The sequence below is a fragment of the Coffea arabica genome, chromosome 4e (assembly GCF_036785885.1).
Source record: "Coffea arabica cultivar ET-39 chromosome 4e, Coffea Arabica ET-39 HiFi, whole genome shotgun sequence".
In the NCBI taxonomy this organism is placed as follows: Eukaryota; Viridiplantae; Streptophyta; class Magnoliopsida; order Gentianales; family Rubiaceae; genus Coffea; species Coffea arabica.
Genome location: NC_092317.1, coordinates 7,793,672 through 7,808,812, shown reverse-complemented (window position 1 = coordinate 7,808,812; position 15,141 = coordinate 7,793,672). Strand labels below are relative to the sequence as shown.

The 15,141-nt window shown below is 38.1% G+C and overlaps 2 protein-coding genes across 3 annotated transcripts; one reads left to right on the top strand and one right to left on the bottom strand.

The window, feature by feature from the left end:
* The first annotated feature begins 4,055 nt into the window (after nt 1-4,055).
* LOC113742802 (uncharacterized) lies at nt 4,056-6,620 on the top strand. Its single transcript, XM_027270788.2, has 4 exons — nt 4,056-4,343; nt 4,482-4,564; nt 6,105-6,160; nt 6,265-6,620. The coding sequence occupies exons 1-4, from the start codon at nt 4,172-4,174 to the stop codon at nt 6,341-6,343; spliced, it is 390 nt and encodes a 129-aa protein (XP_027126589.1). The 5' UTR covers nt 4,056-4,171; the 3' UTR covers nt 6,344-6,620.
* Nucleotides 6,621-7,125: 505 nt separating this feature from the next.
* Nucleotides 7,126-13,775, bottom strand: LOC113741526 (extra-large guanine nucleotide-binding protein 3). Of its 2 annotated transcripts, none has more exons than XM_027269056.2 (8): nt 12,509-13,775; nt 12,283-12,420; nt 11,372-11,476; nt 11,072-11,275; nt 9,837-10,023; nt 9,310-9,554; nt 7,913-8,082; nt 7,126-7,809 (listed from the first exon to the last, which is right to left on the bottom strand). In XM_027269056.2, the coding sequence occupies exons 1-8, from the start codon at nt 13,421-13,423 to the stop codon at nt 7,230-7,232; spliced, it is 2,544 nt and encodes an 847-aa protein (XP_027124857.1). In that variant the 5' UTR covers nt 13,424-13,775; the 3' UTR covers nt 7,126-7,229. The 2 variants fall into 2 exon arrangements, with proteins under 2 accessions (XP_027124857.1, XP_027124858.1); XM_027269057.2 differs by having other exon boundaries at nt 11,072-11,257; nt 12,509-13,774.
* Nucleotides 13,776-15,141: the final 1,366 nt, after the last annotated feature.

Below are 15,141 nucleotides of genomic sequence, written 5' to 3'. Positions count from 1 at the left end.
TAGTTGTCAAAAAATTGAGGGGTTGCAATTGAAATAAAGATGGCACCACCCTTTTAACTATATGCCTTTAAGATTTAAAGGTGTAAAATCTCTGTCGATGATACTAAATCCATACCACTAAAACCTAATTCTACACTTGATATAACTTTTAATAATACTTTTAATGCTAATAGTACGAGTTACTATTACTCGTAATACAAGTCATTAATGCATTAGCAGTATGGATTTAGAGTGTAGGGGTATAGGCTTAGCACATCCCAATTTTTTTTTTTTTTTTTTTGTCAACACAGAGGTATCTGGTGTCCATGTACTGATTACCGTATGATCCAACTATTCCTCTGCGGGTCGGGAGAGGCTGCCCAACATCACCGACCGTTGCACCCAGGATTCGAACCTTTGCGTGGTACTCACCTAACTAGGCTACTACCACCAGCTTTGGCCTGAGGGGCTACATCCCAATCTTGTATGTCTATTATTGTTGTAGCCCTGCTGCTTTCAACTTGTATCATATACATACAGGCACATTTTCGTTTAATTTCATACTTCAATATTTAGTAGTACTTGACTAGCATGTATTGAATTTTGTATTTCATACTTCATTGATAAGAATAGTTTGGTTATTTTCAAGTTGCCAAAAAGATAATTGCTCCAACAATATATGGTTGTATCTATCACATCATTTGTTTTTCCTTGTAACATTAATAGGTGTCCTATCAAATATCTGTCTATTAAATGTTTATCCTTGTACTTTAATTTATTCCTTACTTGGGCTCTTGGAACATTTATTTTCATACTAAATGGCGAACTACTTTTCTTTCAGAAAACAAAAAACAAAAAAAAAAAAAACTTTTTAAACAATTCGAACCATATATGTAGTAGTATCAGTTTTCGCATGGTAAGCATGTCAATTTCTAGGCTAAAATTCTTCTTTACTTTTCCAAAAATAAGTTCCTAATTTTGTGTATACAATGAGTCTTCAAACAGGCTCCCAGGGATAGAAGTTCCATCCCCTCCCCAACCACCACCGCCGCTGCCGCCACCGCCAATCACACCTTGCACCAAATTTTGCCCCACCTGTTGTCCTCCACCTTCGACAAATCCTTGCATCGCAGAATTCATCAGGCCACTCGTCGTGTGCCCCACCGGCGAAACATAGCCCAATTGCCCCGCACTTGCACTATGCATCAAAACATTAGGCCTCACAACTGGTGGCCCATGCATTACCTGCTCCATTGGCCAGTAGTTCCCCAATTGCCCCGTACTTGCACTGGGCATTGAAATATCAGGCCCCGCTATCGTTGGCCCACTCAAAATCGGGCCCACCCCCATCAAGGCCATATCTGTCGGCCCCATCTGTGGTCTGTGGGTACTGTTATCTGCAACCATTCTTGCGCTATGCATGGACTGTTGATGGGCTGGTTGGGCCGATTGACCTAAGCCGACTTGGTTATGAATATACCGAGTAGGAAACGGTCCTTGATGCTGTAGAAAATGACTCGCCATCGCGGATGCCGGTGCACTTACGGGTGCACCAGCAGGTGTAGGTGTTGGTGTCATGCCCTGACCTTGAAATTGAACCACCGTCCCGAACGACGACCCTGGGGTACTTACTTGTGTCGGCGCGGTCGTCGTCGGGGTCGGGACGGTGGTGCAATCCAAATGGACATCAAACTCACATGCACTGCATCTATAAAGCCATTGTTTTGATCCAAACTTGTGGCAAACATCGCAAGAGAACCCTTTGGCATTACCATAAGGGTTTGTAAAAGTGAGCTCAAGCTGGCAAAAATGGGACGGGTGAGTGAACCTTAATGGCTTAGAAGCACACAAAACATGAAGATCATATTCACAGCTACCACAATGGTAGCTGAACCCATTGCCTCGTCGGTTACACGCATCGCAGTTGAATATGCCCCCCGCATATGCAGCGACAGGGAGGAGGGTGAGGACGTGGTTCTTGTGGGCGGGGTGGTTGAAGACTCGAGGAAATTGGGCACAGCTTACATGGAGAGAAAAGTTGCAGGGGCGACAGATGTACATGTTTTCGGTTGATGGAAGTTGGCAAGCTGAACAACGAAGAATTGTCGTCGTTGTTGTTGAGTCTGTTGGCATTAGGGTTTGCTGATGAGATTGGAAAGAAGTAGTGCTGCTCCATAGCTCTAGCTCGTGAGGATGGCTGAAATGCTTCATTTTGGGAGATGGGGCATTGTCTATCCTCCCCATTTTGGTCGTCTGAAATATAGGAAGGGAGAGTTATTGTTCAGGTTGGAGCAATTAAGGTAAGTATAGTGAGTACGGCCAAGTTGGATGTTTGACTTTTGAGGTTTGGCCGAGTCAATCCCCCAGTTTCAACGCGGCTGTTTGCAGGAGCTTAATGTGTATCAGTGGATTGAGCTGGCTTTAGGCTGACTTTGTTCATCTTGATAAGGATTATTTAATGAGTCATAAGGAACAAATCGAATTAATGAGCTCCCATTAATAAACCATCATTGCTTGAGAATTTTTTTTTTTTTGGGCCTTTTTTGGATAGAAAAAAAAGTTGGACTGGACTTCGGTTACCACCGTGAAACCATAGCCAAGGCAATTGCCAAGTCGCCTAAAGTGGTACTTTCAAATTATCCACTGACACAATCCTCACACACAGCAGTAGTGAGATTCGAACATACAATTTTTTGTGAAAAAAATAATTCGTTTTTATTAATCGAGCCAATTTATACTGACGGGAATTTTTTATTTTTTATTTTTATCAAGTATCGTCTCCAGTAAGATAGCGTAAGAAGAAAATTTCCCGTCCACATCAAAAACATCCGCAAAAGTAGTTACACATGGTAGTCAAAAATTAATACTGGAGTATGATTTGGTCATAAAAACAGAAGCATCAACAGAAGTCAAATATCCTTCTTCCCCTCGACCGCTGCTCTGTCTCAGACTTTTGTTGGGTACCTGGCAAAGCGGCAAACGAATCAAGAAGGTTAAAGAATCCAGAAACATTTTATCATCCATGACTTGGTCTATAATTTTAAAGTTTGCAAAGACTTAATCATATACAAGTGCTTACCAAGAAAACTGCTTGCCCATTGAATGATGTGAGAAGTAACACTTTTGACTTCTTAGGATAAACTCGTTTGTTCTTCGTTGACAATGCGCAGTTGGTACTTGTCTTCATTTTGCATGGAGTGAAATTCTGAAAAAAAAAATTAAAAATTAAAACGTATTAGTTTCTTGTAAAAGATTTTTATCATCTTTTTCGTAGGATGGCATACGTTTATTGCCATCAAGAGCAATATTTACAAAAGACAAAAGCAATAGTTACTACTTAGGAGGCTACCTGCAGCCTGCTAGGGACGTAATGTGCCGATAGTGAAGGCTTCAATTGGATTAAAAGAAATAGAGGCAAGGCTTTTTTTTCTTTTTTTTGGGGGTGATATTGTAGTGATCGTTTTCAATTTGGAAACAATAGGGACTACTGTTCACTAAATCTGCCTTCTTGCATCATAAACATATTTTTCACTTACATTTTTGTTTCACATGCGTTACAGCAAAAAGTACTACAATAATTTTTTTAAAATTTATTCCAAATAATCTCCTATCCAAACACACAAGATTCCGATTTTTCATGGAGAGAGGTTAAGTTTCAAGTTCAATGTATAATTTGGTCCTACAATTATTCATATGACATCCACAATTGAATTCTAATAATATATTCTCTCATAACGTTGACTATGAAAATTAGTGATACTAATTGTCCAATAATCTTTTACAACACGGTATGATTAATGGCAAAAAAATAAATAAGAAATAACTGGGCCGGGTGGCTTGTCAGTGACTATTCCACACCCAATTACGAGCCCAAGTACTAGCAATCTTTTGAAGGTTGCTTCTTGTGTGGAGCAAGAACTGAGTCCCTAGGCCCAACAAGCTCAATGGACAAGCTCTATTTGAACTAAGCTCGATCCCCACTCCCTTTAGGCAATAAAGCCCATACTATCCTTCATCTCTTTATCATTTATTATTTTTATTTTCCCATTATTATTATTTTGGCTTTTTTTATGATTCTAATCTTGCAAAGTCTAAAGAACCTTCTTCTACACTTGGCTATTAAGCAAGCGAAGCAAATCCCAAAAACCCAAAACAGACCAAATAAAAGAAAAAGAAAAAATCGAAGTCGAAAATGGCTCTGCAATGGATTATACTGACGTACGTTGTCGCGGCGGAGGCGGCGACGGCGATCCTTTTAACTGTACCGACGCCGAAGGTCATAAAATCAAAGATGGTATCCCTTGTTTCCCTTGTTCTTCAACCTTCACTCTTCATCGTCCCCTTCTCCGTTTTCCAGCTCATGGGTGAGGGCTTTGTTTTCATTTGTTTAGCAGTTTTATTTGCTTATAATTTCGTACTCGCTTTTAGTTTTTATTTGCTTCCACTGAGTTTATATATTTCGGGTTATTTATTTTTCAATTTTATTTTGAAAATGTTGATAGATATATACTGGAAGCAAGAGCACAGATTGATGTGTACTGGAGAGATCTGCACTGCTTCTGAGAGGGATCGCTATGAAAAATCGGTAACAATGTTTTTTTTTTTTTTATGAATTTACTTTGAAGACTAGATTGGATATGAGTGTTTGTTTTACTTGCACCATTTGTGGGCTGTTATACTTGGTTTGCTAGATTGGATGTGATTGCTTGGAATGTGAGAATTTATTGACCAAATGGGTTTGTACTGGATGGGAAATTTTAGGTTTCTTTTAATTTTATTGGTTGCAGTTTGTTTGTTGTATATCATTTGATCAGCTTTTTGGGACATTTGGTTGTAGGAGTTCTCTGTGGGAGCCTCATTTGCTGGACGACTGACTTGAATTTTGGAATTGAGTGGTAGAGTGTTAGGAGGAGCGATAGATGTAGTTCTTTCTGCAAATTGGGTTTCTGTTATCTGGTAATCGGATTATGTAGATTCTCTAAAGCATGTAAATGTCATAATGTGGAACTGGGCTATTTTTTTTGTATATATAAGATTAGTAAGTGTTGAAAGAGAATGAAGCATTTAAGATTCATTGCGGTGGTATAGGAGAGCATGAGGTATGTCATGCAATGAAGTGGACTAACAGTGATGTTGCTGTAGGCTGAGAAAAATCTTGATTCTTCACTTTTCATTTCTTAAGGCTGTTTCACTTAAAGCTGCATTGAAAATAGAATTGAGTAATTCAAGACAAAGAAGGGGTAAAGTACATTCGCCAGGATTCAAAGAGCAGCTTTTCGTTGTGGTTCATACTACCTCTGCTCTGTACTGGTCATGATGTGATCCACCAAGTTATACATTTATTCAAAATTTTTTATTTATATGTAAATATGAAATGTCTTTAAGAATTATTGACTGTTTAAATGAGTTTTAGGCAGGGTTCAGGTTGTCTTGTCCCTCACATGTCATTAATTTTCTCTTGTTCCCGATGGATTGGTGTCCTAGTCTGTATTCCAATGGCTGTCACACCATTTGTTTCTACATTGGCACTAATCAAGCTTTGATAGTATTTCAGATAGCACTGATGGACTAGAACATCATAAGTTTAAGTGAATTGTCTTCTGATGAATATGCAAAAACTACCTATTAAGGGTGCCTGAAAGTTATATGAATTTGTTGTCTTTCCGGTAACACTAATTTGTGCTAGTGTTTGATGACAAATGAGGATTTGATCCCATGTAAACCACCTCCCAGTTTTCTTTAGGTCTCCTACGTTGTTCCCTGGCACCCAAACTTCTGCACATCTTGGTCCATAATGTTCTAAGATCTGGACCTGCCATTATTTTCTTATGGCAATAAACTCCAGTACCTTCACGTTGAAATGCTTTTGGTTAGCTAGAGTTTCCTTGGATTGTTTTTGATCCACTTAGATTACTTCAATTGCTCTTGGTAGTGTAATTGGCCTATGTTTTAGCTGTTTGGTGAACATAACCTACTATAACACACGCTCTGTGTGTGTGTGTGTCTCCGTGTGCTTTTGTATGAGTGTGCATTACCGCTCAAAGAAGCTCCATGTATGCTTACACTTTCCCCAGAAGAAGCCAGTTTCTTTTGGATCTCTAATTTGGATTGTTTGGTGTCTGCAGATCTACAAGGCTCAAAGGAATGTGATTCTGTGTGCTGCAGCTGTCCTCCTGTATTGGTGCATACAGCACCCCCTGAACCTTGCTTCATGTTTTTGTTGTGTCCTTCTCTGTTTCTCATCAGCGGTGAAGTCATTCCCTTTTCTTCCTGGTATTTGTGCAGGTTTATCTACCGCATTTGCAGGTATTACAAGGACATCCAGAGCATGGAGGAGGTAGAGAGGAGGTACAAAGATGAATAGCTTATCATGCCACGCTCTACTTCAGCTTAGATGGGAACATTTCAGGCTTCTTCCAGCTCTGTGGAGCTACAGATTTACAATTAAGAAATTCCCATGCTATACTACTATTATTGCAGTGGTATTCAGTAGGTTTCTTGTATTGAAATTTTTGTGCTAAATCTCCCTTTTATCGGGCATTGAGGTCCGAAACTCGACATCACTGGTGACTAGAGCACCAGAGTCAGTTGTGTACTGTTCGTTGTCAATTCACTGTGTCTTGGCGATAATGCCATCTTGATGCTTTCTCCTGTTTCTGGATTAACGAAGGAAGCATGATGCAGAAAATAAAAGATCTACTGGCAAACTTGGTATGCAAAATGCTGGCAAATAGAACTAGTCTACCAACCAAATTATGCACGGGTCATCATAACAGTAAAACATTGACAAATAAATTTCTACTGTACGTTAGCCAGTTTCTTTTCTTTTTCAGTGCCTTCACTTCTTTAGCATCCGCTACCCGGGAATGCTTGCAATGGAAGCGTTTGTCTATCGTTTCCTAATTCGCTTGAAAGCTTTCATTTACAGTTCATTGGGAGGTTTTTTTAACACCTGACCCACTACGGAAACTTGTTTCATTGCATCTTTTTTCTCGATTCTGTGTCTTCCTGGGCCAGAATGATTTATTTATTCAACGACTTTATATTAAAATTTAGGGAACTCTGAATCCGGGCTTTTATTCTTCATGAATGATGGGGGAATGCAGTAAAACTCCCGAACAATATGAACTTGTCAACTAATAAAGGTTGGGGCACGAACGTTCTTCTTTTGAACAATATGATGAACTCGTCAACTGGTCTCCTTGAATTCTCAAGGGCTGAGCCAGACATTTCTGTACAGTTTTAAAGTCTCAGCCTCCCCTAATATTAGGAGATGAACTCCTTTCTGGACTATAAAATGAATCGTTCTCGTAAATCCCATAAACATTTCTAGCCTCCTCATCCCACTTGATGATTTCTCTTATGTACTTGAAAGCATCATGAACTGATTCACTATCACGACCATTGGTCTGCCTGACAAACAGCTTCTTTCGGGTGATTGAAGTATAGAGCAACTTGAATTTGACAGCAATGTAGTAATAAGCTTGATGTGCCAGGGATTGACTGTTGTGATGAGGTTTCGAAGGGCTGAAGTCAGAGAACCACTCACAAACTGATAACGGAACCAGGTTGATTTTCTCCTCGAAGGCATCATACTTGTTTAGGAGAAGCACAAAAGGGATGTCCTCAAAGGAAGGATGTCTCGCTAAACTCTCGAACAAATATCTACTTGCCAACAATTTATTGGAGAAAGGACAAGTATCATGAGCCACCATCTGGTCATAATCACTCAAGGAAACACAGTAGACTAGGGCTCTAAAACCTTCAAACATTTCAAGCCATTTGCTGCTGTCAAGCAATCCCTTGGAACTGATACGGATCAGTTGATACCTGAATAAATTTGTAAAAGAAAACAAGAGAGATTATCTCAGAAGAAGCAGTAATGTCAAAAAGAATTTTGTTACCATATAAAAGAACTTCTCGAGGGGATTACTTGGATGATGGAGGGTGTACTTCAGAGTTGTCATTGCCTGTTTCCGACATGGTACTGTGATCATCTGATGAGAATTCAAACAGGGCAAGACCATTGTTTGGAATGACTCCTTCAGCATTCAAAATATCTTCTTCTGAAGGTTCATATTCATTACTTGATATCTCAATGGCCTGTCAAATGTCATAGACCAGTAAGTTTTGAGATACAGAGTAGTTAATTTTCATATTAAAAAGTACAGACCAATTTGGACTGGAGCTCTTGGTTATCACGAGATCCAATCCAGGTCATGTAATAACTTTGAATGTACTCTGAATTAGTCAGATGGGATGACAGAAAGTCTTGATAGGGAACTCACATATATGTTCTCTGCTTCCTTCTTGTTTAAAATCATTTAAGATAGGGAACTCACATGGTTCAGACTATTTTGCTGGAACTACTTAATGCTCAAACTCTTCCTTAAGACAAGTCAGACTTCCGTATCTATTTATTAGAGAAATTGCTTCTGCCAAGCATTACAAAAGCATTGCTCAAGAAATTGCTTTTGCCGAGCATTACAAAAGCAGTACCTAAACATTGGAAAAGAAGGTTTTACTTCCCTCTTGCTTAAGCCAACCGAACATCCAGTCGCTGTCCAAAATTTTGTTTTTATTCACCATTCAAACCTCATTATCTACCGTGACCATCTCACTGATTTCAGTGTCAGTAACCAATGCAAGGAATGTTACAATTTGATTTGCTTTTAAGCAGCACAATATCAGGGAATCAATTGAGGAAAAATGTGCCAATTGTAACTTCATTTAATATCAGGTTAAGAAAATATTGCTAAACATACTATTGATAAATAAATCAATAGGTAGTAAATTTCTACCAAGGAAATTGCTTCAGATTGATGGCCAATTGAGCACTCCTTCAGTTAATGAAAGTAGCCTAAGAACATATAACGAGTTGATTTCTTCATTTGAAGATCACTGGTATATAATAAGAAAAGGATATCAAAATTAATATGAGCAAATGAATTATCGCATGCTTGAAGCACCATGATTCTGGTAACCTCTACCAAGGGAACGGTAAAGTCTATAACAAAGCAATTTAAAAAAGTACAAGAAGTTCTGACACAGGTGAACTGGGGAATTTCATGCAACTTAATGCAAAAAATTGGAAAAAAGAGATATTAGCAGTCAAGTGAACCAATAAATTTTACAGAACCAGAAAAAGATTAGTATTAGTGTTTAAGCTGGTATAATAAAAGTCCCTAATTCCTACAACTAAAATGTGCATGCTACCAACATGTAAATCAAGAAAAAGAAAAAATAAATTTTTAAAAGTTGGAGTCACGGTTTGATGTCACAGATTTACTCAAAGATCATGTCACAAAGAGACCAAAGAATTTATCATACCCGATCTAAGAAATATTTTGCAACATCTGGGAGACAGTGAAGTTCCACCCTTCGTTTGTAAGTTTCCTGAATGGCAGGATCCTTCCAAACTTCATCTGCAATAGGAGCATACTCACGTGCTGCTGCAGGGAAGAAAGTATCCAAATCTCCTCTAGCCACGGTGTCCAACAACCAGTCAGAAAAATTCCTCAACCTTTTTTCGATTGAATACACAGACTTTCTTTGTCTATCAGGCGAAATACCACCTAGAAAGATCTAACTTTGTTAGACAACTAGAAGATCAGTTCAAGTTGAGTCAAAAAAAAAAAAAAGCTATCTTAGGTTAAGGATAGTGCCAAAGCTGTGAACCTCATGGATGGATGTCTGGACCTTTTTAACATTCATGATGGTTATAGCTTGACAAGATGAAACATCAAGGCCACCATCAGTGGAAAAAGAGTCCACTAGGCATTCAGCAAAGTGAATGTGCATCTTCAAACATGTGATGCTTATATTTTTAAAGAACCCTGAAAAAGAAAAAGACATACCAGCACTGGAATGGAGGGACTCTTCAGCAGTCAAACCCTGAGCCTTTTCTGCCAAAAGGGCCTCATCTTCAAAGTGTTCTCGCCCCTCAAGCAAGACACTCAAGTATCTGTATACGTTACTTTGAATCAGAAGTTTGATATCTTGTAGTTCTTGAGCACTGAATTGGTTTCCATTTATGAACTTCATCTATTACATGAAAAAGCATAGAAGGCATATAAGTCAAAAAAGCGTGGAAACACAGAGAGTACCAAATTTAGGCTAACAGTCCTACTCTCAAGCATGTCTGCCTTAGGTAGAACCAAACAACTATACGTTATACAACTGATGCACACTGAGAAAACAATTCCTTGAGAAAGGAACTTGAAAATTCTGAATGAAGGTATTGTGATATTTGGTAGAATGCCAGAGGCCTCGCCAAGAAACAATAGAAGCTAGGAAGCAAACTAATGCCAAATTTTATGTCTATCAATTATAGCAGTTCTTGCAGGACCAGTAGGTGGGGCACAGAAAAAAGGAAGAGCAGTATACTGGTAAGAGGAACAGAAAAACCACCAGGAAGCTCCTAGCTTCATGTGTATAACCTATTGAGGCAAACTAATCCTCTGCAAGGTGCTGAATCTTTTTTTTTTTTGTAATGATCAAGTCCCCATCAAAAACTTCAATACTAAACTGATTCTCATGTAGCACAAAAATAACAAGAGAACAAACATAAGCCATTTTGCATTCCCTATTAAAACTTAGAATAAAGACATTCAAAGTTGCAATATATAGAGTTTACATTGTAATAGGTCTTTCCTGCTCCCTTAGTTGAAGAATTCTATTTCTGTTGAAAGTCAGATTTGGGTGATGAATGAAACACCAACCTCATGAGTTTTACTTCACATTATGCCTTTGACTAGAACAAATACAAGAAGACAATGAAATGTTCAAAATTGAGGTAATCATTAACTTCTGTGATTATAAGATTCATCGCAAATACCTAAAACAAGTAAAAAAGATTAATTGTAAATAAACAAAGAATAATATGACTGATGAATGAAACACCATCTTCCTGAGTTTTACTTCACATTATGCCTTTGACTAGAATAAATACAAGAAGACAATGAAATGTTCAAAATTGGGAGAATCATTAACTTCTGTGATTGTAAGATTGATCACGGATACCTAAAACAAGTAAAAAGATTAATTGTAAATAAACAAACAATAATATTACAGAATTAAATATGGAGAACACCTGCTTGAAGATAGTGCTTGTCCCAGAGCCCTCCAACCCCAAGAGCAGAAGTTTATGAACTTTCCCTGGCTCCAAGTACTTACCCACAGGTCTACCTGAAAAAGTAGTCTGATCTTCCTTGGCCCAACGAGCATTTCCAAATGGTACAGGCAACGACAATAATGAACAAATCAGACGTGTGGTCGCCTGCCTAAAAAAAACCCACTTCAACTCATAACTATTAATTTGTCACCTTTAACCAGCATATTATGAAAATTAACATGAAGAAAAAAAATATTTTTCCATAGGTGATGAGAGAACCTTTTCCCATATGTTTCCTCTGATGTTTTTTTGGCCTTCTTCTTCATAGCTACCATCCTCATACAACCAAAAGTGAGTACCACGAGGACATTGTACATTGGCTAGCTGAAAAAAACAGAAGAACACAAATCAAGTTTTAGGAGCATGAGGCCTAGGGTTTCCCCGTCTTTATGATAAATACACCAGAGTAAGCCATGGAAACAAATTCTAAGAAAGAAATTCAATCTATGAGGATAGAAGGCAAAGGGAGGCTGGGCAGAGTAAGGAATCAAGGGACGTTCTTCTAGTTTAAGCCTCATATACTATGGATGTAACGGAAGCAAAACTTCTAAATGTTAGGTGTATTACATATATCTAACCATCAAATCCGAGAATTTCATAGGAAAATGCGGTGCTTAGTGATGCATTGCAGCTAAGAGCTTTATCTCATGGCAATAGTCAATGAAGCAAGCTCACCAATAACCAAATTTTTTTATTAAAAAAGTTAGCAGAAATTAGTCATGTTTGATTTAATAATTAATTTGTAGAAAAATATTCTGTACAATTTAAGAATTTAAAGCATGAGAAAATAGTGCTCACTGGAATGCATCCAGACATTATTTAAACTTCTCTCACTTCTTACTCAAATTGCTATATTCAAGAGCCCTCTAAAGGAATGACCAAGACCAATCTTGTCAGATAGATAGTGCATTTCCAGGAAGCCAGAAGAGTAAACAAGATTGTATAGGTGATAAAACTTCAATTGTAAATGTTAAACTGTGTATAAAGCTGACCATGTACCAAGAGCTATTCAGTTGGTCACTAGAATCCAAAGCGAAACCGTACTAATTTGCAACAACTGGAAAAGAATAGAAAGAAAATAATCCACCCCTAAATGACAAATACCACGCTATCCAGTGTATCGACCATACCTTCAGTATTCTGAGCTCAGGTTTTGTGATCTCTCGGCCATTAATATAAACCTTTGTATTCCCATTACTGGCATTATTCAGAAGCTTTCCACCAACTTTCAAATTTGCACTTATAAAGCTAACTGGTTTCTCTCCATCCTGTATCAACAAACAATAGTAATCAGTCAAAACATCATATCTCATATACAACGACAAATATACCAAAAATCAAACTCATTTTCTTCACCTTGCCCCAAAGTCCAGAATCATTGTCGTACCAATACCGCCCTGGTCTCAAATCACATGGAGGATGGGCACATCCCATAACCTCCACCAACTCCTCTTCCTTCAACGGCCTGCCATTGACCACAACCTGTTCAGAACGAATCTGATTAGCAGAACATTCTTTCTCTGCCTTCATAATGTGGCTTATTTCCAAAGGACTACAAATACTAGCCAGCAACCTCGAGCACCTCCCCAATTTTTCCCTATTTGCCTCATCAATCGGCTTGCCAATGCACCCTACACACTTCCTTCCCTCAGGCATTGAACCCATTGCTTTCAGTACACAATGCCTACAGTACTCTGCACCACACACCATACACACTTCCCTCTTCTCCCTAATCAAAACCAACCACCCCCCTTCTCCGCACCTACTACAACGCTTAACTTTTGCTCCAATCTTTCCCTTATCAATTCTATCATTAGTATCAAAATTAGCCGAAAAATCTACAGATTTACCGTCATCAACCTTAGTATCACAACTACTAAATAGAAAATTACCGGGTACAGAGCAAGATGAAAAGGAGCTTCTTGATTTTTCATCAGAACTATCACGATTTCGAGCAATGCTAGAAACTAAGTTACTATTTTTCCGAGAGGTCAAAAGGGAATTATGGGTTTTAAATGATGAGGAAAACTTAAGAGGTTTAGGAATACTAATACAAGTAGAAGAAGGTAAGCAAGGAGGAGGACCCTGATATTCTACTGTAATAGAGTAGTCTAGGTGGTCCTCGTCCGGTACCGGAGCTCCGGCCGGTAGCATTTTCCGGAGAAGCTCCTCCCATTTGTTAGTACTAGCACCAGTAGTAGCATCTGATTCGGACAATTCCGCTGATGATGCTGGTGATGATTCTTGATTTTTCAACTCTGCAGCGGCCATTGTTTGTGAAGAGAAAAAATTTGATTAAGCTGGGTGCATTTCCAACGATGATTCTCCAGGTGTTGATTCTTGGTCGGCCATATTTAGTATTTTTTTCCCAGAATGATCGATGGTGATGGAGATGGGGTTGGAAAATTGATCAAATGGGGTCCGTTGGTTAGAAAGTACCATTTAAAACTGGAGGAAAGATTAATTAAAGGGGTGGTGGTTTGAGGTTGGTTGATTGTGGAAAAGTATAGTTTTGTTGCTGTTTTGGATTTTTTCTTCGCACGAGAGGAAGCGGAAATAAAGGAGCGAAGTAAGGAACGGAAACCTGAGAGGATCCGATGTGACAGCGGTCACAAGTCAAAGGGAGGTGAGTCATAGATTTGCCTGTCAGTATCTGTTCGACTTCGACAATTCGTCGTGCGTCGTGCTTAGGGCATTCGGGTGTGATCCACATGTTATTCGGGTGTGATCCACATGTTACATCAGCATTCTAATTTATAATAAATTATATTCCACATGGTATCATAGTATGGATTTACAATTAAATCAAACTTTTATTTTAATAATACACAATTCATATCTCGTAAATAAATAAAATAATTTTTTTAAAAAATAATTTCATTATTTTTGAAGTTACCCACAATGCTGCATTTGAAAATTATAAATCAAGCACTTGCAAGCATCTTGTCATCATCCACACCATGGAATGCGTTAACAATCAGGTTCTTTCACCACCTCATTGGCGAGAATAATAATATTTTCCACCCCATGTTGTGTTGAATGCGGTGGAAATTGAGAGCTCGACATTGATTCCATTGGTGTTTCATTTTCTTGCTGGCCAACGTCCTTATCTTTGACGGAGTTTTTAAACCCCCACAATCCATACCAAGGATATAATAGTCCGATGTGCAGTGATTTCCCATAGTCGGATTAAAATAAGTAGGTGGCGGATACATGGGAATTGGATATGGAAAATTTGATGGGTTTTGGAAATTTGATGGATGGTTGGAAGTGGATAAATTTAGGGGATATGCATAATTTTGCACATTTATAAGAATACCAGAAAATGAGAAATTTGGATAATTTGGGAAATTTGGGTGGTTTTGATTTTGTGAGGAGGATGAATTTTCTATATTTGGAGCATTTGACATATTTCTAAAACTATTAAAATTCTCATCCATAATCACAAAATATTGAAATTTTAGAAAATTGTGAGGTTGAGGAAAATGAGTGAGGGAGTACGAGAAATAATAGAGTAGGATAGTGAGATATGGGAAAAAAAAAAAAGAAGAAGGATTGCTTGTGTATTTATATAAAGAGAACCAAAAATTGAACCTTAAAAAAAAATTGAACGTTAACTTGCACCATGAAATTTTAACCGTTGTCGCCATTGGAGGTGCTCTTAGGATATCTGACAAATAATGGTAGTTTTCAACCCTGATCTTTCATAATCATTTTTATTTTTTAAATATCAAATTGTTAAAATTGTCTATAAATTTTTTTCGAAGTACTTACATGGGAAATTGTACACACGTGGTTGTGATTGTGGTAAATCACATTATTGTTGAAACAAGAATGTGAAAAAGGGAAAAAAAAAAAAAAAAACTCATGAGATACGCCACAAATGTGGTACAGCACACGGTAGAAGATCCCGTGTTTATATTTATTCTAAAATTTATGTTAAAGGAATAGAGATCATTTTGTGAGTTTGGCTCTTGACAACAATATCC

Bases quoted from the DNA above. Each gene is read 5' to 3' on its own strand.
- LOC113742802 (XM_027270788.2), top strand. From the start codon at position 4,172: ATGGCTCTGCAATGGATTATACTGACGTACGTTGTCGCGGCGGAGGCG. The intron at 4,565-6,104 runs GTAACAATGTTT...TGGTGTCTGCAG, and splicing joins GGGATCGCTATGAAAAATCG to ATCTACAAGGCTCAAAGGAA. The intron at 6,161-6,264 runs GTGCATACAGCA...GTATTTGTGCAG, and splicing joins GCAGCTGTCCTCCTGTATTG to GTTTATCTACCGCATTTGCA.
- LOC113741526 (XM_027269056.2), bottom strand. From the start codon at position 13,423: ATGGCCGCTGCAGAGTTGAAAAATCAAGAATCATCACCAGCATCATCA. The intron at 10,024-11,071 runs GTGTTCTCCATA...TTCATGTAATAG, and splicing joins CAAGCACTATCTTCAAGCAG to ATGAAGTTCATAAATGGAAA. The intron at 8,083-9,309 runs GTATGATAAATT...GACATTTGACAG, and splicing joins CAAAATATTTCTTAGATCGG to GCCATTGAGATATCAAGTAA.